Source organism: Aphelocoma coerulescens, chromosome 3 (assembly GCF_041296385.1).
Source record: "Aphelocoma coerulescens isolate FSJ_1873_10779 chromosome 3, UR_Acoe_1.0, whole genome shotgun sequence".
In the NCBI taxonomy this organism is placed as follows: Eukaryota; Metazoa; Chordata; class Aves; order Passeriformes; family Corvidae; genus Aphelocoma; species Aphelocoma coerulescens.
In genome coordinates, this window is record NC_091016.1 from 15,222,193 (window position 1) to 15,250,023 (window position 27,831).

General features: G+C 56.0%; 2 protein-coding genes across 2 annotated transcripts; both read left to right on the top strand.

The window, feature by feature from the left end:
• Positions 1 to 6,779: 6,779 nt before the first annotated feature.
• On the top strand, positions 6,780 to 9,008 carry LOC138106997 (serine/threonine-protein kinase pim-1-like; the record flags this gene model as incomplete). Its single annotated transcript, XM_069008328.1, has 5 exons — positions 6,780 to 7,274; positions 7,367 to 7,417; positions 7,631 to 8,000; positions 8,213 to 8,389; positions 8,685 to 9,008. Coding segments are annotated over 5 exons (1,233 nt in total), but the record flags the coding sequence as incomplete, so codon positions are not given.
• Positions 9,009 to 25,076: 16,068 nt separating this feature from the next.
• LOC138106998 (serine/threonine-protein kinase pim-1-like) lies at positions 25,077 to 27,831 on the top strand (the record flags this gene model as incomplete). The annotated part of the gene is made up of 5 exons (XM_069008329.1): positions 25,077 to 25,571; positions 25,664 to 25,714; positions 25,928 to 26,297; positions 26,510 to 26,686; positions 26,982 to 27,831. Coding segments are annotated over 5 exons (1,233 nt in total), but the record flags the coding sequence as incomplete, so codon positions are not given.

Genomic DNA, 27,831 nt, shown 5'->3' on the forward strand with positions numbered 1-27,831 from the left:
GGTACAAGGGAAGAAGTGAGTTAGTCGAACTCCAGCCTCTGCTATCTACTCATTGAATGGGTAAGTCATCCAAGGATTTTTTAAGTATTGAGAAGTTTGCTTTGTTTTTATCTTTCATGAAACTAGCATCACTGTGATTGTTCTTAACAGTATGGACCTGGCAAGCCTGAAGGGCAAGGTGGAAGGCTGCAATGATAAGAGGGGAAAAAACCCATTCCTTCTTGAGACTGGGCTTCTGTGCATACCAAGTACAGACCCACACAGTCCTGACTGCTGTTCCTGCAAACCAGCAAGACCTCTCAGCAAGCAGGCAGGCCTTGCTGGTGTTTTAATAGCACCGTTATAACATCCTCAGGGTTCGAGCTGATCAGCCAGCAGACGAAGAAGGGGAAATTTATTTTTAGTGAGACCTGACATTGATGGCTAAGATAGAAACAGGCCTTGCATCTTATGACCATGTCCACTTTGTGGTCTGCTGTGGCCACAGTCCCTGTCCTGACTGGCAGTATGAGTGATTTGGCTACTGAGAAAAAGGAGAAAGCAGAGTAAACCAAGGACAGAATGTTGTGATGCCTTGGGTATCCTTGCAGGATCATCTGTACCTGTCAGCCACCTACTCTGACACAGAGCCAGCACTGACCACCATCGACCAGTCTTCCCTGAAATCTGCTGGGATTTTTTTCCATTTGGCCGAGGCCTTTCATCTCCATTCTATCCTCACCTTTTTCTTCAGCGGTCTTTCCTTTTCCAGTGAAGTCCATGGTCAAACCCGTGCTTCTGCCTCGCAGAAGTATCTGGGTTTGAATTTGGGAACGCTCTCGGCGTAGACAGCGACGGGAGCTTGGTACCCAGCCTTAGAACAAGGTCGGGGGACTCCAATCGCCAGCAGTCGGCGCAGAGAGGCAGAGCCAGACGCGTCTCCTGCCGCTGTGCCTGTGACACCCGCGACCTTCACAACCTCAGCGCGGGGCTGCCCCTTTGTGACACGCTCGCCCGTGGTTCTCTCGTTTCCATGGCCGCAAAACCCCCATCCCAACACCATCCCCTTCCCTTCCCAAGGGCAGCCAGCCCTAAGCCCCAGCAGGCTAGGCCTGTGGGTTTGACACTGTCTAGGAGGAAAGGCACTTTCCAAAGCTACTTCTCAAGGCATTTATTTTTGTAACTCCCACTCAGATCTGGGCTGGGTTTTGCACTTTTTGGATTTGATTTTTTCTGTTCACAACAAACGAAGGGCTGGCACATGAACAGTGGTACCCCATGTTAGAAGTTGAAGAAGCTTTGCACTCTCCATTAGATATCCCCAGTATTCAAGCAGCCCATATCTGTAGGGAACAAACTGGCCTATCCAAACAATCCACTTTTGCTCTACTTCATTTTTCTAGGGGTTTATTCCCTGCTTTCCTTCCTGCAGAGACACCCAAACCCAACATAAACATGACCTGCCTCAAAATATTTCTGATCTTGGCTAATCCTAACAATTGAAAATCTTCCTAATGGAAAAACCACTGGGCAGGTCATTCTGAAATGCTCTCCAACAGAGCTCCTAAAACTCAGAGAACTAATCATTCTCTACAGTCCTCCACCGATGATAAAATCATGTGGCAGCCAAGCGGTAAAAAAAAAAGAATAACTTTCTGAAATCAGGATTTTTTTCCCCCTGTAGAACATTACAGTTACATTACCTACACACTCCTAGTCCAGAATTAATCCAGCAAAAATGCCACCTTACATACTCAGCAATTCTTCTCCCCAGATGCATTCAGCATTCCAGCTGCATATCAGCAATTAAGGAATCATTCCAAAGGGGCCGTGCCCAGGATTTGGCAGAACTAACCCTGAGGCAAGGGATCAGTGGGTCTCATCCCTTTTTCTGCATCAGCAAAATTATTTGTTCAAATCTCATCTTTCCCATCTATTAAAGGAAGCTTTGCCCCCTGCAATAGATGCTCCCAGTATTCAGCGGGCCGATATGATCCGTGTATCTGTAGGGTGTAAATTGGCCATGCAAATGTTCTCCTTCCTTGTGGCAGGGGTTCATTCCTGCTTTCTTTCCTGCAGACACACCCAAACCCAACATTAACATCACCTGCCTCAAAACAATTCTCATCTTGGCTGTCCCTGAACATTCAAAACTATACACAGAGCGTTTCCCTGTCCCCCGGGACAGGCTCTAAGGCTGGGCTCTCACTTGCACGGAATGAAGAAGAGCTGCTGCACTTGCCAGCGGCTCTGGGGTCTCGCGATCAGCGCTTTGAGTGCAGCTTTTGTACCCACTCGGCCTCCCTGAGCCGAGCAGCATTCCTGGCCATTGGCACTGCTGCTGCAGGCCAACATCCTCCGGGCACAGCTGCAGGAAGGAGATTGCAACGAGTCCTGGCTGAAGGAGTCTCCAGTCTGCTGCAGCCCTTCATCTGGGGCGGAATTGTCTTGTGCCGCCATGGGGGGAGCAAAGGGGCGATGGGCTCTGTGCAGATGAGGGTCTCCTCGGTGTGCTGCTGGTCGCTGGGCCCCACACAGCTGCTGGTGCGTTGCCCCGCAGCATCAGGAGCCTGCATGGAAAAATAACACTGCCAGTGCAAGTGACAGCCACCCATCCCTGCCATGGCCCTGCCCACAGGGTGTCCTGCCTACCAAACTGCTCAAGTCAGGTCATGTTAGAGCAACATAAAAAATGTTCAAATGATGCATTTTGCACATTCTGTCAAAATCATGGCCATACAGTCCACATGTTGGAGGCAGACTGCTGTCAGCAGAATGGGGGAAGCCCCAGCAGCTGCTCTCCCCATGGCAGGATGCCCATGGCAGCAGAGGCAAGTCTCTGACCTTGCCCACTGCAGTGGGACCCAGGACAGTGCTTTGGAGTTGTTCCCACGGAACTCAGGCTGCTGCTACAGCAGCAACATCACTTCACACATTTGATAACAAAGAGTTGGAATGGCACACAGGACTTGCCCCAAGAGCTACAAATAAAAGGCGGGGTGGTTAGAAGAGTTTGCTCCTTTTTAATACAAGCAGGCCTGGATTTAAGCAGGGACACTGGGCTAATCATACTGGGGACTGCTTTATAAGCCTTGTCTCTAGCAATTCCCACCAGCCTGCAAGATTTTGTCAGTAGAAAGGGGTAGCTAAGGTTTTACAGCACATCCATGAGCAAGTCTGGGCCAGAACTCAAAAGCACAAGACAAATACTCCCAAATCTGCCCCCCATGGGGAAAGGAAGCAGAAAAGCAGATGAAACAAGTGCCATTGAAGCTAAATTGCCTGCATTTATCTTCTGGTCCAACCTTTCTGTACAAAATCTCCTCAATTCAAACACACAGCTTAAGATCAAGGAATAAAAGTGTTTTGAGAGCATTTAAAGCCTGATTCCTCTTACTTGCACGGAAAGGTAGATGCTAAATTCCTTAAGAACACAAATGTGGGTCTGTTTGGGACTGCATCCTTCAAAACAAGGAATGGAGGTTTAGAATCACAGAACTGTTTCCATTGGGAAAGACCTTTAAGATCACAGAGTCCCCCCAATAACCTGAGGCCGCTAACACTGCCAAGGCCACCACTAAAGCATATCCCAGGACGGGATGCCATTGGCCTTCTTGGCCACCTGGGCACACGCTGGCTCACGTTCAGCCACTGCCAAGCAGCACCCTCAGCTCCTTTTCTGCTGGGCAGCTTTCCAGCCACTCTGCCCCCGGCCTGTAGCCTTCCGTGGGGTTGTTGTGGCCCAAGTGCAGGACGGGACACTTCACCTTGTTGAACCTCATACAACTGACCTCAGCCCATGATCCAGCCTGGCCAGATCTCTCTGTAGAGACTTCCTACCCTCCAGCAGATCAGCGCTCCCACCCAGCTTGGCGTCGTCTGCAAACTGGCTGAGATGCCCTTGATCCTCTCCTCCAGATCATTGATAAAGATATGAAACACGACTGGCCCCAGTGCTGAGCCCTGGGGAACACCACTTGTGACCAGCCACCAACTGCATTTAATTCCATTTAATTCCACCACTCCCTGGGCCTGCCCATCCTGACAGTCTTCACCCAGGGAAGGAAGAGTGCATTAAGTACTTCAGGCTTTTCTTCATGCTTTGTTCTATGTTTCCCCCCACATCCACTAAAAGGCAGAGATTCTCCTCAGCCCTCCTTTTGTTGCTGTTGTATTTACAGAAATAGTTCTACTCTCTTTTGCAAGTTTCTAGGAAGAAATTCTTTACTGGGAGGCTGCTGAGGTACAGGGAACAAGTTACCCAGAGAAGCTGTGGATGCCCCAAGCCTGGAAGCATTCAAGGCCAGGTTGGATTGAGCCCTGAGCAACCTCGTCTAGTGGAAGATGTCCCTGCCCACAGCCAGGGCTTTGGAAGTAGAAAATCTCTCAGGATCTTTCCAATATAAATCATTCTGTGATTCTATGATTTCCCCGGAGGAGTCACATTAAATATGGGCGTTGTTTCCGGTTTCTCTCCCCACTTGCAGGTGGCCAGCAAGCGAGTGTCCCGCGATCGCATCCCGGAGTGGGCGCTCCCCACCCCCTGCCCCAAAGAGACCAAAGCATCCCCCACAGCCCCACGGTGCTGCACCAGATCCCGGGCACGTGGCCTCCTCCAGTCCTTGGCGGCCTCGGGGAGGCTCCAGAGCCCTGTGTGCGGGACAGCTGCTGCAGCACCCACCGCTGTGCCTGGGGGCAAACAGCGCCCAAGGAGCGGCTGCGCAAGTTCAGAGTCTGAAGCAGAATCCCCGGTGCACGCAAGTGAGAGCTGGGATTTCAGGGGCTGCCAGGAGATGCTGAATTCCTCTCCTCGCTGCCCTTTCTAGCCACGGCCACGCTGATGCAATCGGAAGAATTGCCCCTGCCCAGGCAGCTCTCAGGTAGAAGACTGGCTTTTGCTCCTCATGTTTCTGAGGGGCTAGCTGCCAATTCCTCAGGTTTTCCTTCCAATTAATACGGGGTTATGACTATTTTTACTAGTTTATTACTAGTCTATTTCTAGTTTTACTCCCTGCGGCTCCCTGTGAGCGAGGAAGCACCACAAACCCTCTCCCTCAAAGCCTTGAGGTACTGCCCAAGCAGAACTTTTTCATGCTCTTTCCTCCTGGTGATTTTATAATCTCGTCCACAGTCTGAAAGCAAACTGATGCCGTAGGCAAAAGCTTGACCTTGGAACCCTAGGGCACTTTCTGTGCGTGTGTTTGTGTCCCCACGGCCTTCGGGTGAGCCTGGTGAGGCCGAGGCCTGGGGCCCTCAAGATGGCGCCGGGGAGCCCCCGGGGCAGCGGGGCGGGGCGGCAGAGGGTGGATTTCCCCCGAGCGAGCGAGCGAGGGAGCGGCGGGGAAAGGCGCGGGGAGCAGGGGAGGCACAAAGGCCCCGGCTCTCTGGCAAGCGGGCGGCCAGTCGCCAACTGCTGGCTCCCGGAGCCGCTGGCAGGGCCGTGTCTCCTCCACGCCGGTGACACTGCACCTGCAGCGCTGCATCCGGCTCTGCCGGGCTCCCCAGCACGGACGGCAAGGACACGGACGGGCTGGAGCACGTGCGGACGGGGGACACCGAGATTTAGCGAGCGCTGGAGCACCTCTCCTGCAAGGAAAGGCTGAGACAGCTGGGCTTCTTCAGCCGGCAAAAGACACTTAGGCTTAGGCTCGACAGAACCGTGGCCTTCCAGGACCTGACGGCAACCTACAAGAAAGCTGGAGAGGGACTTTGGACAAGGGCAGGCAAGGACAGGACAAGGGAGAATGGATCCAAACGGAAAGAGAGTAGGTTTAGATGAGGTATTCAGAAAAATGACTCTCGTGGCACAGGTTGCCCGGAGAAGGTGTGGCTACCCCCTCCCTGGCAGTGTTCAAGGCCAGGCTGGATGGAGCTCTAGACAAGCCCTTGGTCCAGTGCCAGGGGTCCCTAGCCACAGCAGGGGGGCTTGCAACGACGTGATCTTTCAGGTCCCGTCCAAGCCAAACCATGCCGTGACTCCGTGATTCTGGGATACTTCCCCTCCTCATCCTCTGGCAGAAAAAGAAGCTTGGGACCAAGTTCCACATTGCAGACTCTGTCTTTTGGCAGCCTGCAACTGTCTCAACAGAGGATGAAAAGAGATGACATTACTGACACGATTTATCTTTTCTACCTGAAAATTAAAGGCTCCACTCCTGTCCACTCTCGCACAACCATCAGGACAGGGAACTCTTCCCGGTGAAATGCTTCATCTCACCCAAGGAAGAAGAAAGCTACAAGCCCACACTTTTCTTTATTTCTGTATTGATTTATTAGGTTATTTCTTTCACGGGCATTTATTTCTTTGTTTGCTTCTTCCCTTCCGCGGGGCGCGCGCCGGCTCCTCCGGTGGGCTCGCGCAGGGAACGGACGAACGGAACGGCCGCGCGCTCCGGCGGCTCAGCGGCAGCAGCAGCGGCAGCAGCAGCGGCAGCAGCAGCGGCAGCAGCAGCGGCAGCAGCAGCAGCAGCGCCTCTCTCGATCGGTTTTCCACTCGGATTTCCGCTCGCTCTCCGTCCCCTTCTCCCTCTCACACTCCACTCACTCCCGTCCCGTCCCGTCCCGTCCCGTCCCTGTCTCCGCCTCTCCCAGCGCGGCTCATGCCGCGTCCCGCGGGCCGCCCCTCTGCGGGGCCGCCCCGTGCCCGCCGCGGTGCCGCCTCCGCCGGGCTCTCTCCGTCCTGGCAGCGGCTCTGGTGCTGGCGGAGCAGCACGCTCTTTTGGCTCCGCCTGGCGCGGGCCCTGGCCCGGCCCCGGCCGAGGCCCCTCCCGCGGCTCCGCCCGGAGCCGCCCCGCTGCCGCCCCTCGGCGGGGCCGCCCCCTGCCCGCCCCTGCCCGGCCCGCCGCGGTGCCGCCTCCGCCGGGCTCTCTCCGTACTGGCAGCGGCGCCGCTGGAAGTGCCGCTCGCTCTGGTGCTGGCGGAGCAGCACGCTCTTTTGGCTCCGCCTGGCGCGGGCCCTGGCCCGGCCCCGGCCCCGAACGAGGCCCCTCCGGCGCTTCCGCCCGGAGCCGCCCCGCTGCCGCCCGGCTCCCGCCCCGTCCCCGGCAGCGTCGTCCGCAGCATCGCCGGCAGCTTCCCCGCTCCGAACTCCGCCGCTCGTCAGCTCGGCCGCCGGCCCCGGGGCGGCTCGGGAAGCAGCAGCGCCCGGGGGCCCCGGGCAGAATGCCGAGAGCGCGGTGCCGCCCGCACGGGCGGAGAAGCCTCCCCTGGAGCAGCTCTACCGGCAGGGCCCGCTGCTGGGGAGCGGCGGCTGCGGCAGCGTTTACTCCGGGACCCGGCTCGCCGACGGCGCCCCGGTAAGAGTGGGGCCGGGTCGGAGGGGGGCGGCGGGCGGCGGGCGGCGGGCGACGGGCGACGAGCTCAGCCCGCCGCTCGCCTTGACTTGCAGGTGGCCATCAAGCGAGTGTCCCGCGATCGCATCCCGGAGTGGGCGCGGCTGGTGAGTGAAAGCCGGCGGGGCGTGGCGGGCGGGGCTAGGGCGAGGCCCGGGAGGGTGGGAGCCGGGACGCTGCGAGGGGAGCGAGCGTGCAGTGAGCGGGGGCCGCGGAGCGTCCCGGGCCGGGCAATGGCGAGCGGCGGTGGGGCCGGGCCGGGGTGCCGAAGGCTCGGCGCAGCATCGGCCCCGCTGACGGCATCGCGGTCCCCCCCGCAGCACAACGGCGCCCTTGTGCCCCTGGAGCTGGCGCTGCTCTGGATGGTGTCGCGCCCTGGCTTCCGCGGCGTGGTGCGGCTCCTGGACTGGTTCGAGCTGCCCGACGGCTTCGCGCTGGTCATGGAGCGTCCGGAGCGCTGTCAGGACCTCTGGTACTTCCTGGAGGAGCGGGGCTTCCTGACGGAGCCCGTGGCGCGGGGGCTGTTCCGCCAGGTGCTGGAGGCCGTGCGGCACTGCACCAGCCGCGGCGTCCTGCACCGCGACATCAAGGCCGAGAACGTCCTCGTCGACCTGGCCACCGGCGAGGCAAAGCTCATCGACTTCGGGTGCGGCACGGTCCTCCAGGACACCTTCTACACCCGAATGTCAGGTGAGCCCGAAGGCGGGGCCCAGCCGGGCAGCAGAGATTCCCCCCTTTGCTGGCAGAGGGGGAAGAGGGAGGGAGCGAGGGGAAATCCTTCTGCAGCCGGCTGCAGCCAAGTTGCTTTCCGGCGGGGCGAGGGCTGCCTCTTGTGGAACGGGAGCTGGCTGGGAGGGAGCGGCACTCATCAGGGCCTGATGAGCTGCGCCCGTGTCCCGTAGGCACGCCGGAGTACAGCCCGCCGGAGTGGATCCTCTTTGGCTGCTACCATGGCCAGCCAGCCACCATCTGGTCCCTGGGCATCCTGCTCTATGAGCTGGTCTGTGGGCACCTTCCTTTCAACACGGATGAGGACATCATCCGGGGCCAGCTCTTCTTCCCGCCCCGGGTGTCTCAAGGTGGGGATGCGCCTTCACGGCACGGGGGGAGGGGGGGAAGGACGTGGTTGGCAGAGGGCAGGTGGCACGCAGGCGTCCTGCTCTTGCAGCTAGGGAGGAGGCTGATCTGCTGGGGTTAGCTGGAGGAGGTGGCACGTGTGCCTCTGGGCTGCTCTCGTCCGAAAGGGAGGATCGACGGGAAGGTTGGGGTGCAGCTTCCGAGCGCTCCTAGTGTGGCCTGGGCGCCGTGGAATCTGGGAGAGCAGGGGCAGGAGCCTTGTCCCGCTGAGCAGCGTTTTCCCGTTTCTCTCCCCAGAGTGCCAGCACCTCATCCGGTGGTGTTTATCCATGGACCCCGCGCACAGGCCGTCCTTGGAAGACCTGTTTGAGCATTCTTGGCTGCAGGACCGTCACCTGGCCCAGGAGAGAGCAGAGATCCATCCCTCTGCACAGTAGGATCCAGGAGCCCAGCAAGCACCAGCTGCACGCGTCTCGGGGCGCTCGAAGAAAACGGCAGAGCGTTTCCCTGCGGCCGTGGCACGGAGGAGAGAGCGCAGCCGAGGAGATGCTTCCGCTGGTCCTCGGCGCCTTGTGGAGGAAGCAGCTCAGTGCTCCCCATCCTATTGGAGAAGTCATGGCAGTGCGGTGAAGTTGCCACGGACTGGAAAAGGGGAAACATCCCCCTGCAGCTCAATGGCATCGTGATGTCCCCGCAAGCCGAGGCACCGCCGGGGTGTTCTTCTGGAGCACGACCTGGAGCCGGACAACACCGTCCTCGAGCTGGCCGCTGGCGGGGCAAAGCCGGTTGGCTTTGGTTGCGGCGCCTTCCTGGAGGACACGCTCTGCGCCCCGACGGAATCAAGATGAGTCCACAGCCGGCGGAGGGGTGGGGGGATGCTCGTGGTTCCAGGCGTGGCAGGGCTCGGCTGGGCCAGGCGCCGGAGCTTCCCCGCTTGGCAGCGCCGGGGAATATTAATTTTTCCGCCGGCCGCCAAGTTGCTTTTTGGCGGGACAGGGCACGGATGCTGTGCAGGGGGAGCCAGCGCCCGGCCTTGCTGACAGCTTCTGCCACCCAGCCTGGCCCGGGCTGGGGCGGGGGGAGCCAGCCTGGCAAAAGCATCCGTCCGTAGGGACGGGGGGCAGCAGAGGGGGGCGGGTTCCGAAGGCGTGTCCCTGCTGGTCTGCTTTGCGGGCCCTTGAGGAAGGGGTGGGCTTACGCGTGGGAAAGGTGGGATTTTTCCCCAGCCGTGGGAGAGCCTTAATGCTTGCATGGAGTGCTCAGACCCTCCCCAGGCCCGTGAAACGGTGATAACCTTTGACGCTTTTTCTTGCTTCCAGGTCTTGTTTTGAATTGACTTTCATGCAATCGTTCTTTGCTTTTTCCAGGAAGATTGCACCGGGTGCCCGGACTGCGTGGGGAAGCGCTGGCCCCCTGTGTGTGGAGTGCGTCCGGTGCCGGCGCTACCCCGGGGGGCCGCGGTCTGCGGGGCCATCGCCTTCAAGACGGACGAGGACCTCGTGCGGGATCGGCTCCTCTCCTGGCAGCAGGTCTCCAGAGGTGGGTACCCGGCTTCACAGCAACGGGTGGCAGAAGGGCTTCCGGCAGACGGCAGCGGGCACACGAGCATCCCGCTCTTGCAGCTGCTGAGGAGACTGCTCTGCCGTGTTTAAGTGGAGGAGGTGGAACGTGGCCTGCCATGCTGCTCTCCTCTAGAAACGGAGAATTGGCACCGCCAGCAGCCTGGCCCGGGCACAGGCCGTGCTGGGACAGGGGGGAAAGGAGCCCTGTCCGGCTGACCGCGGCTTTCTGGTTTCTCTCCCCAGGGTGCCAGCACCTCAGGCACGGAAGCAGCACCGCTCGGCCTGCGAATCTGGGAGGGCTGGAGGGCGGCGGGTGTTAATTTGCTGTCAAAAATAAATCTTGTTCTTGTCGTTGTCATCAGAGCCTTTCTTTCATCCTTTTCCAAGCTTTTGGTCCCCTTCCTCCAGGGTAATCTTTTTGTGTCCTTCCTCAGCCACTCGGTGGCCTTTGGCAGGGGGGGTTAAGCAACGCGAAAATTTCAACAACAGCTCCTGTTGCCAACGGCAGCAGCCCCTTCGAGAGGCCGGAGCTGCCAGCCAGGCCCGCGTGTGCTTTGGAAAGGGGAGCGGTTTGCAGGGACGCAGTGGTCGCCCCGCTGCAAAAGCTGGGAGGAAATCAGAAGCGGCAAAATGCCATTTCGGCTCAAGCCCCGCCCAAATACTTCTTCATCTTTCCCCTCTGCTCCAAGATAGGCAGGCAGGGCTGGACTCCGGCAAGGTTCCAAGTTCTTTGTGCTCCCTGGCATCAAAGGGATCACGATGGAAACTCTCGTATGCAGTGACTGCGGTACAGCTCCTGAAGGAAAAAAGGAAGTGTCACGAGATGGGACATCCTTCTTGTCTCCTTTGTCTCCCCAGGAGCCCCTGAGAAAGAGAAATGCCTGCAAGGGCTTTATCTGACTCCTTCCCAGCCAGCCCTTCCCTCCTCGCTTCCGGGTCTCGTTTGCTCCACAGGCCTCATTAGCTCGCTAAACTCAGAGGAGCCCCGGTAGGAAAAAACGCTGCCTGGCGTGGCGCTGGTTGATCCCTGTCTCATCTTGATTCCATTTGCCCTGCTCCCCACCCCCCGCCCCAAAGAGACCAAAGCATCCCCCACAGCCCCACGGTGCTGCACCAGATCCCGGGCACGTGGCCTCCTCCAGTCCTTGGCGGCCTCGGGGAGGCTCCAGAGCCCTGTGTGCGGGACAGCTGCTGCAGCACCCACCGCTGTGCCTGGGGGCAAACAGCGCCCAAGGAGCGGCTGCGCAAGTTCAGAGTCTGAAGCAGAATCCCCGGTGCACGCAAGTGAGAGCTGGGATTTCAGGGGCTGCCAGGAGACGCTGAATTCCTCTCCTCGCTGCCCTTTCTAGCCACGGCCACGCTGATGCAATCGGAAGAATTGCCCCTGCCCAGGCAGCTCTCAGGTAGAAGACTGGCTTTTGCTCCTCATGTTTCTGAGGGGCTAGCTGCCAATTCCTCAGGTTTTCCTTCCAATTTCTGGAGGAAAAACTCTGTGTCACTTGGCTGCGTGTGTTTGCTTTGCTATGGTTTAAATCCCAGCCTAGTAAAGCCTGGGAAGGCTGGTATGTGTCAGGGAAAACTAGTCTGTGAGCTTATGGGGTTTCCTGCCATCACCAGCAGAGTGATGTGTCCTTTGGGGATTCCTCTGGAGACAAAATTAGGCACCTGCTCCCTCCTGCAATATTCTCTTAGATCTTTCTAAAATATCCTAGAAAAGACAGTGAAACTTCATGTCTACTTGCACACCCACTGTTTGAATAGGGGCATTTTTGTCTCTCCGCTAAGTCATTGCTCTTGCACATCAGAAACAGGAACACCAACAAACGGGAATGACGCATGATCCTCCTGCTGGTGCCTCAGAATACTGGTAAGTGCAGATCTGGGTAGCTACCAAGATTAACATTTAATTAGCATTTCATGCTCCTTCAAGATACCCAGATCTCAGGGCATTTTGTTTCCAAGCTGCAGCTATACTGTCACTCTCTGGGGAAGAACAGTCAATAGGAAACAGCGACTGCCAGTATTGCAGGAGTGTGGGGCAAAACCTGAAGTGTCTGTGTGAAAAGGTGAGTGGGAAGAGTGTAATTGCCACAGCCAAAGCTTAATTAGGGCAGCAGGATCACTTCTTTACTGCATGGCTGCAAGATGATCATCAGGGACCTTCTTTTTGTATCTCATGCAGGAAAGGAGCTCTTAATAATACCCTGCTACTGAAACCCACACTGGGATGTAGCTCTGTAGTGGTTCCCAATGAAGCAGATTGCCTGCTTTGTCACTGCCAGCCCTGTGACCCTGCGAGGGACCACAGTTCATCCCACACATGTTCTGTCTCCAGGAAAAGCTTGCCTTGGCTTATTAGAGGGGAAAAAACCAGAAGAATAATAAAATGGACAATTAATCTGGTCACTTTGGAGGACATGCTCATGCTTTCACATGGCAGCCTTGTACCGGCTTGTTAGTCATCGTGAAACATATCCATAGAAAAAACTCCGATCCTATACTACATCTGAATGAAATTCCTTCAGATTATTAAGATTTCTGTTGTCAGGACCAGGATAAAACCCTTCCAACACTCACTTGCAGCTGTCCTGGACTTCTGCAGTCCTTTATGGAAACCTGCTGTAGGTACAGTGTCTGGAGTTGGTTTGGGCCTTTATGAAAGATGTGTGGAACAGTATGCAGGGCTCTCCTAGGAGAAAACTGTTTGTCCAAGACCGGGGACATCGTGCCTGCAGAAGTGGAGTGGCCCCGCTCCCAGCCCAAGAGTCTGTGAGCTGAGCCACGCTGGGGAGAAAAGACACCGAGGGGCACCAGCCCAGCCACTTCACCTGCCATGACCGTTCTGCGGAGCTCTGCCGTGGGGGGGAAGTCGACGCTGGGCGAGCCACCGAGCTTTCATCTGCTGCTAGAACTACTCCGTGATAGCTCCTGTTTTTCCCGAGAGAGAAGCCGGCGCCATCTTGTAACGCGTGTCATGGGCGGGTTTTCCTCTGGCATTTTGGGTCTTTGTTCCAGTGGGAGGACGGTGAGGTCTGACAGTTTGATATCTACAAGTTACTTACTTATTTTTCCTTGCCTTGTGGGCATTCTGTTTGTTAATAAAGTGTTGGGTTTTTTCCACTTTCATCTATTAGTATTCATTTCCTATTGCTGGAAAGGGATTGTTGGAACAGTTTAGAGGAGACAACTTATTCCAGACTGCCCTAAGTTTTCTCAAACTGAGACAGATGGCTTCACATAGGAACAACCCCAAGGCTGCTGAGAGGAAGGCACGGAGGAAGACAAACCTAGTTGTACCGGTTTGGCCAAATTTTGAAATATATCCCCTGAGAGAAGGCAGGTCACCACCCCTCCCCCACCAGCTTCAGGAAAAAATAAATTTTCCTCAAAGGAAAGGGAAAGAGATAAAAACTATTTCTTTAACAAACACACGGGAAAAGGAAAATAATGCTAAATAATAAAAATCTCTCGCTGTGGAGAAAAAACCTGGGAAAGTGTTAAGAGCTCTCCCTTTGGTCTCCTCGGAGCTGGGACTTGGCCCAGGGCCAGGCCCTCTGTGCTCGATGGAAAGTCCTCTCGACGTGCACTGATATTGAAGCAGTCCAGTAGAAAAGAGAGAAAATCTGAAATGCCAGGGCAGGAAAAAATGTTCAACTCTCAGTCTCACTCTGGAGAAAAAGAAACTGAACAACTGGCCAAAAACTGACCGGGCAGCCGCGAGCCGGGTGCCTCCTCCCTCCCCTGCCACAGCTGGAAAAAAAGTCGCTATCTCTGTGTGACCTTGAACAAGCTGCAAACTGCTTTGAAAAAGTTTTGCTCAGTTTTTCCTTCCCCTTCTCAGGCTCAGTTTAAAGGCATAAAAAGGCACAAAAATTAATTTCTGGGCATAGGGCAGCGATAAGGAATACACATCATAAAGTCACCCCAAGACACTAGTATTTCTGAGGGAAATTTTTTTACACCAAACCAACTGGAGTCATCAAACAGCTGACCTGGCGTTTCGAGACATGGGCCAAGGGGGAACCTTTCAGTGTGTTTGGTCAAGGCCGGGCTATGCTCAAGGCAAAGGTGTGTCAGTGTACTCGGCTCCTTCTCTCCTCATGGTGTCCGGCAGGCACAGGAGCCCACAGCTCCTGCAGAAACCATCACGGCACTCCGTGGGAGCAAACTTGTGTCCAGTCCTCACACAGAGCTCTGGTGTCCAGCACTGCACCTCCTTGGAATGAGGAATTGTTGCAGTGCTCTTGGAAGGAGCTAAGGAGGTTTGGCCTTCAGATCAGCTCCTTCCTAGCTCCTGATTTGCTGCCCTGGCTAAGCTGCTGCCTGTGGCAACACTTGGTTCACAGCTGACAGCCCTGCTCTGCTGGCAGGCAGCCATTGCAGGAGCTTTTGCTGGGGTCATTGAACCTTTCAGATCTTCCCAAGGAGAGCTAAGGAGAGAACTTGTCAAAGGAGCATTGCCTGGGCAAAGCTTTTAACATTAAATCTTTTCTCTGTGCTCATTACCATGCACAGTAAATATTTGAGGAAGCAAGCTTCCTGCTCCAGAAATTCCTGCAATCAGTCAGATTGCCAGAAAGAAAACGCAGATTTGGGATGTGTAGTCTCACTTTAATTCATTGTATAGAGAAACACAGGAGCACTTCTTGTGAGCTGTGTGTCTAACCTAAGTGACCTTGCCACTAAGAACTGAGAAAAGTGGGGAGAGATGGAATCAGTGGCACAAGGATCTGCAGTAGGATTCTCCCGCAGGCCTGAGGAAACTGCCCCGGGGTTCCACTGGGCCATGGCTTTTTACATCAAAACTTCATGCTTCACACTGGGGTGGTGAATCTTCCCTGGCCTTATCAGGCCACACTGTGATCTCAGAAATGCTTGTTAGGCCTCAGCCTTGATGAACAGCCCCTGGACTAAGCTCCTCTTGAGCTTGCCCAAAACACTGAGTGCTCCCAGGAACTTGTGCTGTCTAACCAGATCCTGGGGTTTTCTATGAACAGTCTTGGAAACTACTTTTCTTGCCTGAATGCCATAACATCCTTCTTCTCGCACTTCCAAAGACAGGCTGCTGACCCAAAGTGCGGCCATGAGGAAGCATTTTATGACTGAAGCCCACTGTCTTGTGGCCCATCAACAGCGGCCCAAAAGGAAGCCCTCGAAGCTCTCCTGGACCACAGCAGCTGCCACTGGCAACCTCCAGTGGGGCCTCTCAGAGCCAGCGAGCTCAAGTTTCCTGTACTCACAGGATCGTCGATCAACAATGGATCCTGGGCCAATCCCCCCACTCCTCACGGCTCCAGTTTAACTACTGTTAAGCTTGAGTGCTGTTAAGCTTTTAGGCCACATTCCTTTTCATCCTTGTCCTTTCTCTCCCTTTGTCAAAACCCGTCTAAACATACACACACACACAACACACACACACACAGAGTTCTCAGTTCATGTCTGGTTTGATTGACTGCATTTTGTGTGTTGCTTTTTTCCCTTGTTGTGCCTTAAAGGACTAGTAAGTAATAGTGTGAATGTTGCCAACAAATTTTGTTGAGCTGTTACTTCATATTCTGCACTAGTTTGAAAGCAAACCAGTGAGAAATCACAAGACAGAACTGTAATTTACTAGGAAAATGAAAATAATTGCAATAGTACAAGAACACTGACAGAGTCAGGATACAACCTGACACCCTGTTAATCAGGGTGGTGGTAGCAGCCCAGATGAAGTGGTCCTATTGAAGCAGTGATCCTGTTGAAGGGTCTGGTCTTCGGCTGAAGGTCCAGTAGTAACTCTTATCCTCTGGGAACCCAGGAGGGAAGAGCTGCTTGTGCTTCAATCCTACCTGATTATATCCAGGTGGGAATGCTTGGCTCCTCCCCCTGGGTGGAGCATCTCCCAAGGGGCTGATGTAATTCTATGAGTCATGCAGTGGGTCATTGCTTGCCCATTAAACAGAGATAGCCTCCAGAGGGATTTAGCAAGGATGAGTCATGGTAGGAGATAACAAACACAGCCCCATCTCTTTTAACAGCTTGTGAAGGTGACAATAGAATACATACTGTTGGTTGCATCTTACACTGTAACCTAGGACATATTCAATCTGGTTTTACTGATAACCTTGACAGTGAATTTTTAAGCAATCTCAGACACTCGTTCATAACAAGCCTTGGGAGCATGAGCTACAGGGCTGACATTGGAAAGCAGGAGAATCACTCTAAAGTGCCGAGTTTAAATGTCCATTTCATTGCTCTTCTATTTATTTCACTCGATTAAGCCAAGCCAAGCTTTTCTTGGAGGCAGAATGTGTGTGGGACGTACTACGCCATTATCCCATAACTCTGGGCTGAATGGCACCCAGGCTGCAGTACAGATTTGAGGAACCCTTGTCACCTGTTCAATAACCTCACAGTTCGCTCATCCTTCTGCAAACAAGTCGCAAACAACGCTGTTGGACTGCTGTCCTGGGTAAATATACATACAGATGCCTTTTCCAAAGCAGTGCCTCTTTTGCCAGTGAAATACACGTCCTCTTCTTACCTATGGAATTGTGATTGAAGACACCTCTGAGCCAGATCTGTCTGAGATTGCAAAGGAGCAAAGCTTTGGGATTTGGGCACATTCTCTTTGTTGCTTTGCTCAGGCCTTTTGTGAGCACAGAATACATTGAGGCAGAAAACTGTAGACTACACAGGATCTTCTGGGTCCATTGTCCCCCAAACATGGTAATAGGTGGCCCCATTGGAATGCTAACTAACAAACAGCAGCACAAATGACATGAAGAAAACATGGCAAAAGAGGAAGAGGAGAGGCCCTGTGAGGAAAGAATACCGTGAGACAATGGCTTGTTGAGTCAGCTGCACTCTGACAACCTCTAGGCCAGCAGGTCTCACATTCTCGGCTTGTTTTTTTTAAAAATTATTTTATTTAAAACTGAAAAAAAACCCCTCAAAATAAAAGATATACAGTTGAAAATCTATTTTCAAATTTTAAAATATAAAATTACAACACATTTATTCAAACCTACATCTACATGTCAGAACATATGTACATCTGTAACTACAAAGCCTAATGTAAAAATCCAAATCTTCAAACATTCTTCAGACAGGCAGAACCCTCTTCCTGAGCTTGAGGAAAGAGAGCTCTTCTGGACAGGAGGCAAGGGCTTTGACGGTTAGGGAACATAGGAAATGTCCAAGGAAAACTTCTTGATAAGACTGTACCAGTCATGCCTGCAAAGTGGAGACACAAAATATAAGAGAGGCCGCAATGCAAACCTAAAGCATCTGAAGCTACGTATTTAATGGGACAGACCACCTGGAAACTTCTAAAGAGCTGCACAGGGAAACACGCTCCTGCCAGCAGCCACTTGAGGCAGACCAGGGAGACACCCTGACCCACTTCCAGAGAGCCAGCACAGGAACAGCCTGGCCTCCGGGCTGCCCTGGGACAGCAGGGAGCCCAGAGCCCTGTGCTTTCCAGGAATGGCTCAGCTGCACACGCACCCTCCTGCTCCTCTCCCGGCCCCACAGCTGAGCAGCCCTACAGCTACACGGGGCACTGGGAGCTGCACAGCTCATTGCAGGGGGCACATGCAGGGCAGAACTGTTCCCTGGCAATGTGCCCAGGCTCTCTAGGCTGGCACAAGAGCCTTCCTCCCGCCAGAGAGCGGCCCAGCTCCCGCCTTACCTCTTTGTGAGGCTGAGCCATGCTCAGCCTTCACCGTGTCCTCCCTGGCAGTGACCCCGGGGGCAGCGCTGCTCAGCTGCCCCTGCCGGGGCTCCTGGGCCAAGGCCCCCTGAGCAGGCTGCGAGCGGAGACCTGCACTGCCAAGCCTGGGGGTCTGCACAGCATCCTTGCAGCCAGGCAGAGGCGGGAGGGCACCAGGGTGGGGAGGCCACACAGGGCCCTCCTTAGGCATGGTCTCCATCCACTTCTTCCTTGAGGTTTTGTCTCCAGAAGAAGCTGTAGATCAGGTACAAGGGAAGAAGTGAGTTAGTCGAACTCCAGCCTCTGCTATCTACTCATTGAATGGGTAAGTCATCCAAGGATTTTTTAAGTATTGAGAAGTTTGCTTTGTTTTTATCTTTCATGAAACTAGCATCACTGTGATTGTTCTTAACAGTATGGACCTGGCAAGCCTGAAGGGCAAGGTGGAAGGCTGCAATGATAAGAGGGGAAAAAACCCATTCCTTCTTGAGACTGGGCTTCTGTGCATACCAAGTACAGACCCACACAGTCCTGACTGCTGTTCCTGCAAACCAGCAAGACCTCTCAGCAAGCAGGCAGGCCTTGCTGGTGTTTTAATAGCACCGTTATAACATCCTCAGGGTTTGAGCTGATCAGCCAGCAGACGAAGAAGGGGAAATTTATTTTTAGTGAGACCTGACATTGATGGCTAAGATAGAAACAGGCCTTGCATCTTATGACCATGTCCACTTTGTGGTCTGCTGTGGCCACAGTCCCTGTCCTTACTGGCAGTATGAGTGATTTGGCTACTGAGAAAAAGGAGAAAGCAGAGTAAACCAAGGACAGAATGTTGTGATGCCTTGGGCATCCTTGCAGGATCATCTGTACCTGTCAGCCACCTACTCTGACACAGAGCCCGCACTGACCACCATCGACCAGTCTTCCCTGAAATCTGCTGGGATTTTTTTCCATTTGGCCGAGGCCTTTCATCTCCATTCTATCCTCACCTTTTTCTTCAGCGGTCTTTCCTTTTCCAGTGAAGTCCATGTTCGAACCCGTGCTTCTGCCTCGCAGAAGTATCTGGGTTTGAATTTGGGAACGCTCTCGGCGTAGACAGCGACGGGAGCTTGGTACCCAGCCTTAGAACAAGGTCGGGGGACTCCAATCGCCAGCAGTCGGCGCAGAGAGGCAGAGCCGGACGCGTCTCCTGCCGCTGTGCCTGTGACACCCGCGACCTTCACAACCTCAGCGCGGGGCTGCCCCTTTGTGACACGCTCGCCCGTGGTTCTCTCGTTTCCATGGCCGCAAAACCCCCATCCCAACACCATCCCCTTCCCTTCCCAAGGGCAGCCAGCCCTAAGCCCCAGCAGGCTAGGCCTGTGGGTTTGACACTGTCTAGGAGGAAAGGCACTTTCCAAAGCTACTTCTCAAGGCATTTATTTTTGTAACTCCCACTCAGATCTGGGCTGGGTTTTGCACTTTTTGGATTTGATTTTTTCTGTTCACAACAAACGAAGGGCTGGCACATGAACAGTGGTACCCCATGTTAGAAGTTGAAGAAGCTTTGCACTCTCCATTAGATATCCCCAGTATTCAAGCAGCCCATATCTGTAGGGAACAAACTGGCCTATCCAAACAATCCACTTTTGCTCTACTTCATTTTTCTAGGGGTTTATTCCCTGCTTTCCTTCCTGCAGAGACACCCAAACCCAACATAAACATGACCTGCCTCAAAATATTTCTGATCTTGGCTAATCCTAACAATTGAAAATCTTCCTAATGGAAAAACCACTGGGCAGGTCATTCTGAAATGCTCTCCAACAGAGCTCCTAAAACTCAGAGAACTAATCATTCTCTACAGTCCTCCACCGATGATAAAATCATGTGGCAGCCAAGCGGTAAAAAAAAAAGAATAACTTTCTGAAATCAGGATTTTTTTTCCCCCTGTAGAACATTACAGTCAATAGTAAAAGAGAGAAAGATAAGCTTTAATGAGATAGCTCACTCCTATTACCGCAGGCCTGGTTCCTACGGTATATCACTGTGTCCCACAGCCATAGGGAGGCGGAGGAGAGAAGATCCAGCAGGCAGGAATTGTGCAGCAAGATTGATTCATTGAATTATTTTACAAAGTCTTTTATAGACTTTTTTCTTCATAGTCTAATTGGACAAAGGACCAGCCACCCCTTGGGGGTGATTGGCTAAAATCCTAAAACATCCATTGTCAAAATATTTTTCTACTATACCATAAACAAGACTTTTCAAGGTTGCAGGTGTCTTGGGTGTTTACATTCCCTGCTACCTCTTCTGTGAGAGAGAAAAGTCTCTCACAGACTTAGAAAATAGCAAGAAAATCCTCGCTAACAGTATTTTTGTACCTACACACTCCTAGTCCAGAATTAATCCAGCAAAAATGCCACCTTACATACTCAGCAATTCTTCTCCCCAGATGCATTCAGCATTCCAGCTGCATATCAGCAATTAAGGAATCATTCCAAAGGGGCCGTGCCCAGGATTTGGCAGAACTAACCCTGAGGCAAGGGATCAGTGGGTCTCATCCCTTTTTCTGCATCAGCAAAATTATTTGTTCAAATCTCATCTTTCCCATCTATTAAAGGAAGCTTTGCCCCCTGCAATAGATGCTCCCAGTATTCAGCGGGCCGATATGATCCGTGTATCTGTAGGGTGTAAATTGGCCATGCAAATGTTCTCCTTCCTTGTGGCAGGGGTTCATTCCTGCTTTCTTTCCTGCAGACACACCCAAACCCAACATTAACATCACCTGCCTCAAAACAATTCTCATCTTGGCTGTCCCTGAACATTCAAAACTATACACAGAGCGTTTCCCTGTCCCCCGGGACAGGCTCTAAGGCTGGGCTCTCACTTGCACGGAATGAAGAAGAGCTGCTGCACTTGCCAGCGGCTCTGGGGTCTCGCGATCAGCGCTTTGAGTGCAGCTTTTGTACCCACTCCGCCTCCCTGAGCCGAGCAGCATTCCTGGCCATCGGCACCGCCGCTGCAGGCCAACATCCTCCGGGCACAGCTGCAGGAAGGAGATTGCAACGAGTCCTGGCTGAAGGAGTCTCCAGTCTGCTGCAGCCCTTCACCTGGGGCGGAATTGTCTTGTGCCGCCATGGGGGGAGCAAAGGGGCGATGGGCTCTGTGCAGATGAGGGTCTCCTCGGTGTGCTGCTGGTCGCTGGGCCCCACACAGCTGCTGGTGCGTTGCCCCGCAGCATCAGGAGCCTGCATGGAAAAATAACACTGCCAGTGCAAGTGACAGCCACCCATCCCTGCCATGGCCCTGCCCACAGGGCGTCCTGCCTACCAAACTGCTCGAGTCAGGTCATGTTAGAGCAACATAAAAAATGTTCAAATGATGCATTTTGCACATTCTGTCAAAATCATGGCCATACAGTCCACATGTTGGAGGCAGACTGCTGTCAGCAGAATGGGGGAAGCCCCAGCAGCTGCTCTCCCCATGGCAGGATGCCCATGGCAGCAGAGGCAAGTCTCTGACCTTGCCCCACTGCAGTGGCACCCAGGACAGTGCTTTGGAGTTGTTCCCACGGAACTCAGGCTGCTGCTACAGCAGCAACATCACTTCACACATTTGATAAGAAAGAGTTGGAATGGCACACAGGACTTGCCCCAAGAGCTACAAATAAAAGGCGGGGTGGTTAGAAGAGTTTGCTCCTTTTTAATACAAGCAGGCCTGGATTTAAGCAGGGACACTGGGCTAATCATACTGGGGACTGCTTTATAAGCCTTGTCTCTAGCAATTCCCACCAGCCTGCAAGATTTTGTCAGTAGAAAGGGGTAGCTAAGGTTTTACAGCACATCCATGAGCAAGTCTGGGCCAGAACTCAAAAGCACAAGACAAATACTCCCAAATCTGCCCCCCATGGGGAAAGGAAGCAGAAAAGCAGATGAAACAAGTGCCATTGAAGCTAAATTGCCTGCATTTATCTTCTGGTCCAACCTTTCTGTACAAAATCTCCTCAATTCAAACACACAGCTTAAGATCAAGGAATAAAAGTGTTTCGAGAGCATTTAAAGCCTGATTCCTCTTACTTGCACGGAAAGGTAGATGCTAAATTCCTTAAGAACACAAATGTGGGTCTGTTTGGGACTGCATCCTTCAAAACAAGGAATGGAGGTTTAGAATCACAGAACTGTTTCCATTGGGAAAGACCTTTAAGATCACAGAGTCCCCCCAATAACCTGAGGCCGCTAACACTGCCAAGGCCACCACTAAAGCATATCCCAGGACGGGATGCCATTGGCCTTCTTGGCCACCTGGGCACACGCTGGCTCACGTTCAGCCACTGCCAAGCAGCACCCTCAGCTCCTTTTCTGCTGGGCAGCTTTCCAGCCACTCTGCCCCCGGCCTGTAGCCTTCCGTGGGGTTGTTGTGGCCCAAGTGCAGGACGGGACACTTCACCTTGTTGAACCTCATACAACTGACCTCAGCCCATGATCCAGCCTGGCCAGATCTCTCTGTAGAGACTTCCTACCCTCCAGCAGATCAACGCTCCCACCCAGCTTGGCGTCGTCTGCAAACTGGCTGAGATGCCCTTGATCCTCTCCTCCAGATCATTGATAAAGATATGAAACACGACTGGCCCCAGTGCTGAGCCCTGGGGAACACCACTTGGGACCAGCCACCAACTGCATTTAATTCCACCACTCCCTGGGCTCGCCCATCCTGACAGTCTTCACCCAGGGAAGGAAGAGTACATTAAGTACTTCAGGCTTTTCTTCATGCTTTGTTCTATGTTTCCCCCCACATCCAGTAAAAGGCAGAGATTCTCCTCAGCCCTCCTTTTGTTGCTGTTGTATTTACAGAAATAGTTCTACTCTCTTTTGCAAGTTTCTAGGAAGAAATTCTTTACTGGGAGGCTGCTGAGGTACAGGGAACAAGTTACCCAGAGAAGCTGTGGATGCCCCAAGCCTGGAAGCATTCAAGGCCAGGTTGGATTGAGCCCTGAGCAACCTCGTCTAGTGGAAGATGTCCCTGCCCACAGCCAGGGCTTTGGAAGTAGAAAATCTCTCAGGATCTTTCCAATATAAATCATTCTGTGATTCTATGATTTCCCAGGAGGAGTCACATTAAATATGGGCGTTGTTTCCGGTTTCTCTCCCCACTTGCAGGTGGCCATCAAGCGAGTGTCCCGCGATCGCATCCCGGAGTGGGCGCTCCCCACCCCCTGCCCCAAAGAGACCAAAGCATCCCCCACAGCCCCACGGTGCTGCACCAGATCCCGGGCACGTGGCCTCCTCCAGTCCTTGGCGGCCTCGGGGAGGCTCCAGAGCCCTGTGTGCGGGACAGCTGCTGCAGCACCCACCGCTGTGCCTGGGGGCAAACAGCGCCCAAGGAGCGGCTGCGCAAGTTCAGAGTCTGAAGCAGAATCCCCAGTGCACGCAAGTGAGAGCTGGGATTTCAGGGGCTGCCAGGAGACGCTGAATTCCTCTCCTCGCTGCCCTTTCTAGCCACGGCCACGCTGATGCAATCGGAAGAATTGCCCCTGCCCAGGCAGCTCTCAGGTAGAAGACTGGCTTTTGCTCCTCATGTTTCTGAGGGGCTAGCTGCCAATTCCTCAGGTTTTCCTTCCAATTAATACGGGGTTATGACTATTTTTACTAGTTTATTACTAGTTTATTTCTAGTTTTACTTCCTGCAGCTCCCTGTGAGCGAGGAAGCACCACAAACCCTCTCCCTCAAAGCCTTGAGGTACTGCCCAAGCAGAACTTTTTCATGCTCTTTCCTCCTGGTGATTTTATAATCTCGTCCACAGTCTGAAAGCAAACTGATGCCGTAGGCAAAAGCTTGACCTTGGAACCCTAGGGCACTTTCTGTGCGTGTGTTTGTGTCCCCACGGCCTTCGGGTGAGCCTGGTGAGGCCGAGGCCTGGGGCCCTCAAGATGGCGCCGGGGAGCCCCCGGGGCAGCGGGGCGGGGCGGCAGAGGGTGGATTTCCCCCGAGCGAGCGAGGGAGCGAGGGAGCGGCGGGGAAAGGCGCGGGGAGCAGGGGAGGCACAAAGGCCCCGGCTCTCTGGCAAGCGGGCGGCCAGTCGCCAACTGCTGGCTCCCGGAGCCGCTGGCAGGGCCGTGTCTCCTCCACGCCGGCGACACTGCACCTGCAGCGCTGCATCCGGCTCTGCCGGGCTCCCCAGCACGGACGGCAAGGACACGGACGGGCTGGAGCACGTGCGGACGGGGGACACCGAGATTTAGCGAGCGCTGGAGCACCTCTCCTGCAAGGAAAGGCTGAGACAGCTGGGCTTCTTCAGCCGGCAAAAGACACTTAGGCTTAGGCTCGACGGAACCGTGGCCTTCCAGGACCTGACGGCAACCTACAAGAAAGCTGGAGAGGGACTTTGGACAAGGGCAGGCAAGGACAGGACAAGGGAGAATGGATCCAAACGGAAAGAGAGTAGGTTTAGATGAGGTATTCAGAAAAATGACTCTCGTGGCACAGGTTGCCCGGAGAAGGTGTGGCTACCCCCTCCCTGGCAGTGTTCAAGGCCAGGCTGGATGGAGCTCTAGACAAGCCCTTGGTCCAGTGCCAGGGGTCCCTAGCCACAGCAGGGGGGCTTGCAACGACGTGATCTTTCAGGTCCCGTCCAAGCCAAACCATGCCGTGACTCCGTGATTCTGGGATACTTCCCCTCCTCATCCTCTGGCAGAAAAAGAAGCTTGGGACCAAGTTCCACATTGCAGACTCTGTCTTTTGGCAGCCTGCAACTGTCTCAACAGAGGATGAAAAGAGATGACATTACTGACACGATTTATCTTTTCTACCTGAAAATTAAAGGCTCCACTCCTGTCCACTCTCGCACAACCATCAGGACAGGGAACTCTTCCCGGTGAAATGCTTCATCTCACCCAAGGAAGAAGAAAGCTACAAGCCCACACTTTTCTTTATTTCTGTATTGATTTATTAGGTTATTTCTTTCACGGGCATTTATTTCTTTGTTTGCTTCTTCCCTTCCGCGGGGCGCGCGCCGGCTCCTCCGGTGGGCTCGCGCAGGGAACGGACGAACGGAACGGCCGCGCGCTCCGGCGGCTCAGCGGCAGCAGCAGCGGCAGCAGCAGCGGCAGCAGCAGCGGCAGCAGCAGCGGCAGCAGCAGCAGCAGCGCCTCTCTCGATCGGTTTTCCACTCGGATTTCCGCTCGCTCTCCGTCCCCTTCTCCCTCTCACACTCCACTCACTCCCGTCCCGTCCCTGTCTCCGCCTCTCCCAGCGCGGCTCATGCCGCGTCCCGCGGGCCGCCCCTCTGCGGGGCCGCCCCGTGCCCGCCGCGGTGCCGCCTCCGCCGGGCTCTCTCCGTCCTGGCAGCGGCTCTGGTGCTGGCGGAGCAGCACGCTCTTTTGGCTCCGCCTGGCGCGGGCCCTGGCCCGGCCCCGGCCGAGGCCCCTCCCGCGGCTCCGCCCGGAGCCGCCCCGCTGCCGCCCCTCGGCGGGGCCGCCCCCTGCCCGCCCCTGCCCGGCCCGCCGCGGTGCCGCCTCCGCCGGGCTCTCTCCGTACTGGCAGCGGCGCCGCTGGAAGTGCCGCTCGCTCTGGTGCTGGCGGAGCAGCACGCTCTTTTGGCTCCGCCTGGCGCGGGCCCTGGCCCGGCCCCGGCCCCGAACGAGGCCCCTCCGGCGCTTCCGCCCGGAGCCGCCCCGCTGCCGCCCGGCTCCCGCCCCGTCCCCGGCAGCGTCGTCCGCAGCATCGCCGGCAGCTTCCCCGCTCCGAACTCCGCCGCTCGTCAGCTTGGCCGCCGGCCCCGGGGCGGCTCGGGAAGCAGCAGCGCCCGGGGGCCCCGGGCAGAATGCCGAGAGCGCGGTGCCGCCCGCACGGGCGGAGAAGCCTCCCCTGGAGCAGCTCTACCGGCAGGGCCCGCTGCTGGGGAGCGGCGGCTGCGGCAGCGTTTACTCCGGGACCCGGCTCGCCGACGGCGCCCCGGTAAGAGTGGGGCCGGGTCGGAGGGGGGCGGCGGGCGGCGGGCGACGGGCGACGGGCGACGAGCTCAGCCCGCCGCTCGCCTTGACTTGCAGGTGGCCATCAAGCGAGTGTCCCGCGATCGCATCCCGGAGTGGGCGCGGCTGGTGAGTGAAAGCCGGCAGGGCGTGGCGGGCGGGGCTAGGGCGAGGCCCGGGAGGGTGGGAGCCGGGACGCTGCGAGGGGAGCGAGCGTGCAGTGAGCGGGGGCCGCGGAGCGTCCCGGGCCGGGCAATGGCGAGCGGCGGTGGGGCCGGGCCGGGGTGCCGAAGGCTCGGCGCAGCATCGGCCCCGCTGACGGCATCGCGGTCCCCCCCGCAGCACAACGGCGCCCTTGTGCCCCTGGAGCTGGCGCTGCTCTGGATGGTGTCGCGCCCTGGCTTCCGCGGCGTGGTGCGGCTCCTGGACTGGTTCGAGCTGCCCGACGGCTTCGCGCTGGTCATGGAGCGTCCAGAGCGCTGTCAGGACCTCTGGTACTTCCTGGAGGAGCGGGGGTTCCTGACGGAGCCCGTGGCGCGGGGGCTGTTCCGCCAGGTGCTGGAGGCCGTGCGGCACTGCACCAGCCGCGGCGTCCTGCACCGCGACATCAAGGCCGAGAACGTCCTCGTCGACCTGGCCACCGGCGAGGCAAAGCTCATCGACTTCGGGTGCGGCACGGTCCTCCAGGACACCTTCTACACCCGAATGTCAGGTGAGCCCGAAGGCGGGGCCCAGCCGGGCAGCAGAGATTCCCCCCTTTGCTGGCAGAGGGGGAAGAGGGAGGGAGCGAGGGGAAATCCTTCTGCAGCCGGCTGCAGCCAAGTTGCTTTCCGGCGGGGCGAGGGCTGCCTGTTGTGGAACGGGAGCTGGCTGGGAGGGAGCAGCACTCATCAGGGCCTGATGAGCTGCGCCCGTGTCCCGTAGGCACGCCGGAGTACAGCCCGCCGGAGTGGATCCTCTTTGGCTGCTACCATGGCCAGCCAGCCACCATCTGGTCCCTGGGCATCCTGCTCTATGAGCTGGTCTGTGGGCACCTTCCTTTCAACACGGATGAGGACATCATCCGGGGCCAGCTCTTCTTCCCGCCCCGGGTGTCTCAAGGTGGGGATGCGCCTTCACGGCACGGGGGGACGGGGGGAAGGACGTGGTTGGCAGAGGGCAGGTGGCACGCAGGCGTCCTGCTCTTGCAGCTAGGGAGGAGGCTGATCTGCTGGGGTTAGCTGGAGGAGGTGGCACGTGTGCCTCTGGGCTGCTCTCGTCCGAAAGGGAGGATCGACGGGAAGGTTGGGGTGCAGCTTCCGAGCGCTCCTAGTGTGGCCTGGGCGCCGTGGAATCTGGGAGAGCAGGGGCAGGAGCCTTGTCCCGCTGAGCAGCGTTTTCCCGTTTCTCTCCCCAGAGTGCCAGCACCTCATCCGGTGGTGTTTATCCATGGACCCCGCGCACAGGCCGTCCTTGGAAGACCTGTTTGAGCATTCTTGGCTGCAGGACCGTCACCTGGCCCAGGAGAGAGCAGAGATCCATCCCTCTGCACAGTAGGATCCAGGAGCCCAGCAAGCACCAGCTGCACGCGTCTCGGGGCGCTCGAAGAAAACGGCAGAGCGTTTCCCTGCGGCCGTGGCACGGAGGAGAGAGCGCAGCCGAGGAGATGCTTCTGCTGGTCCTCGGCGCCTTGTGGAGGAAGCGGCTCAGTGCTCCCCATCCTATTGGAGAAGTCGTGGCAGTGCGGTGAAGTTGCCACGGACTGGAAAAGGGGAAACATCCCCCTGCAGCTCAATGGCATCGTGATGTCCCCGCAAGCCGAGGCACCGCCGGGGTGTTCTTCTGGAGCACGACCTGGAGCCGGACAACACCGTCCTCGAGCTGGCCGCTGGCGGGGCAAAGCCGGTTGGCTTTGGTTGCGGCCCCTTCCTGGAGGACACGCTCTGCGCCCCGACGGAATCAAGATGAGTCCACAGCCGGCGGAGGGATGGGGGGATGCTCGTGGTTCCAGGCGTGGCAGGGCTCGGCCGGGCCAGGCGCCGGAGCTTCCCCGCTTGGCGGCACCGGGGAATATTAATTTTTCCGCCGGCCGCCAAGTTGCTTTTTGGCGGGACAGGGCACGGATGCTGTGCAGGGGGAGCCAGCGCCCGGCCTTGCTGACAGCTTCTGCCACCCAGCCTGGCCCGGGCTGGGGCGGGGGGAGCCAGCCTGGCAAAAGCATCCGTCCGTAGGGACGGGGGGCAGCAGAGGGGGGCAGGTTCCGAAGG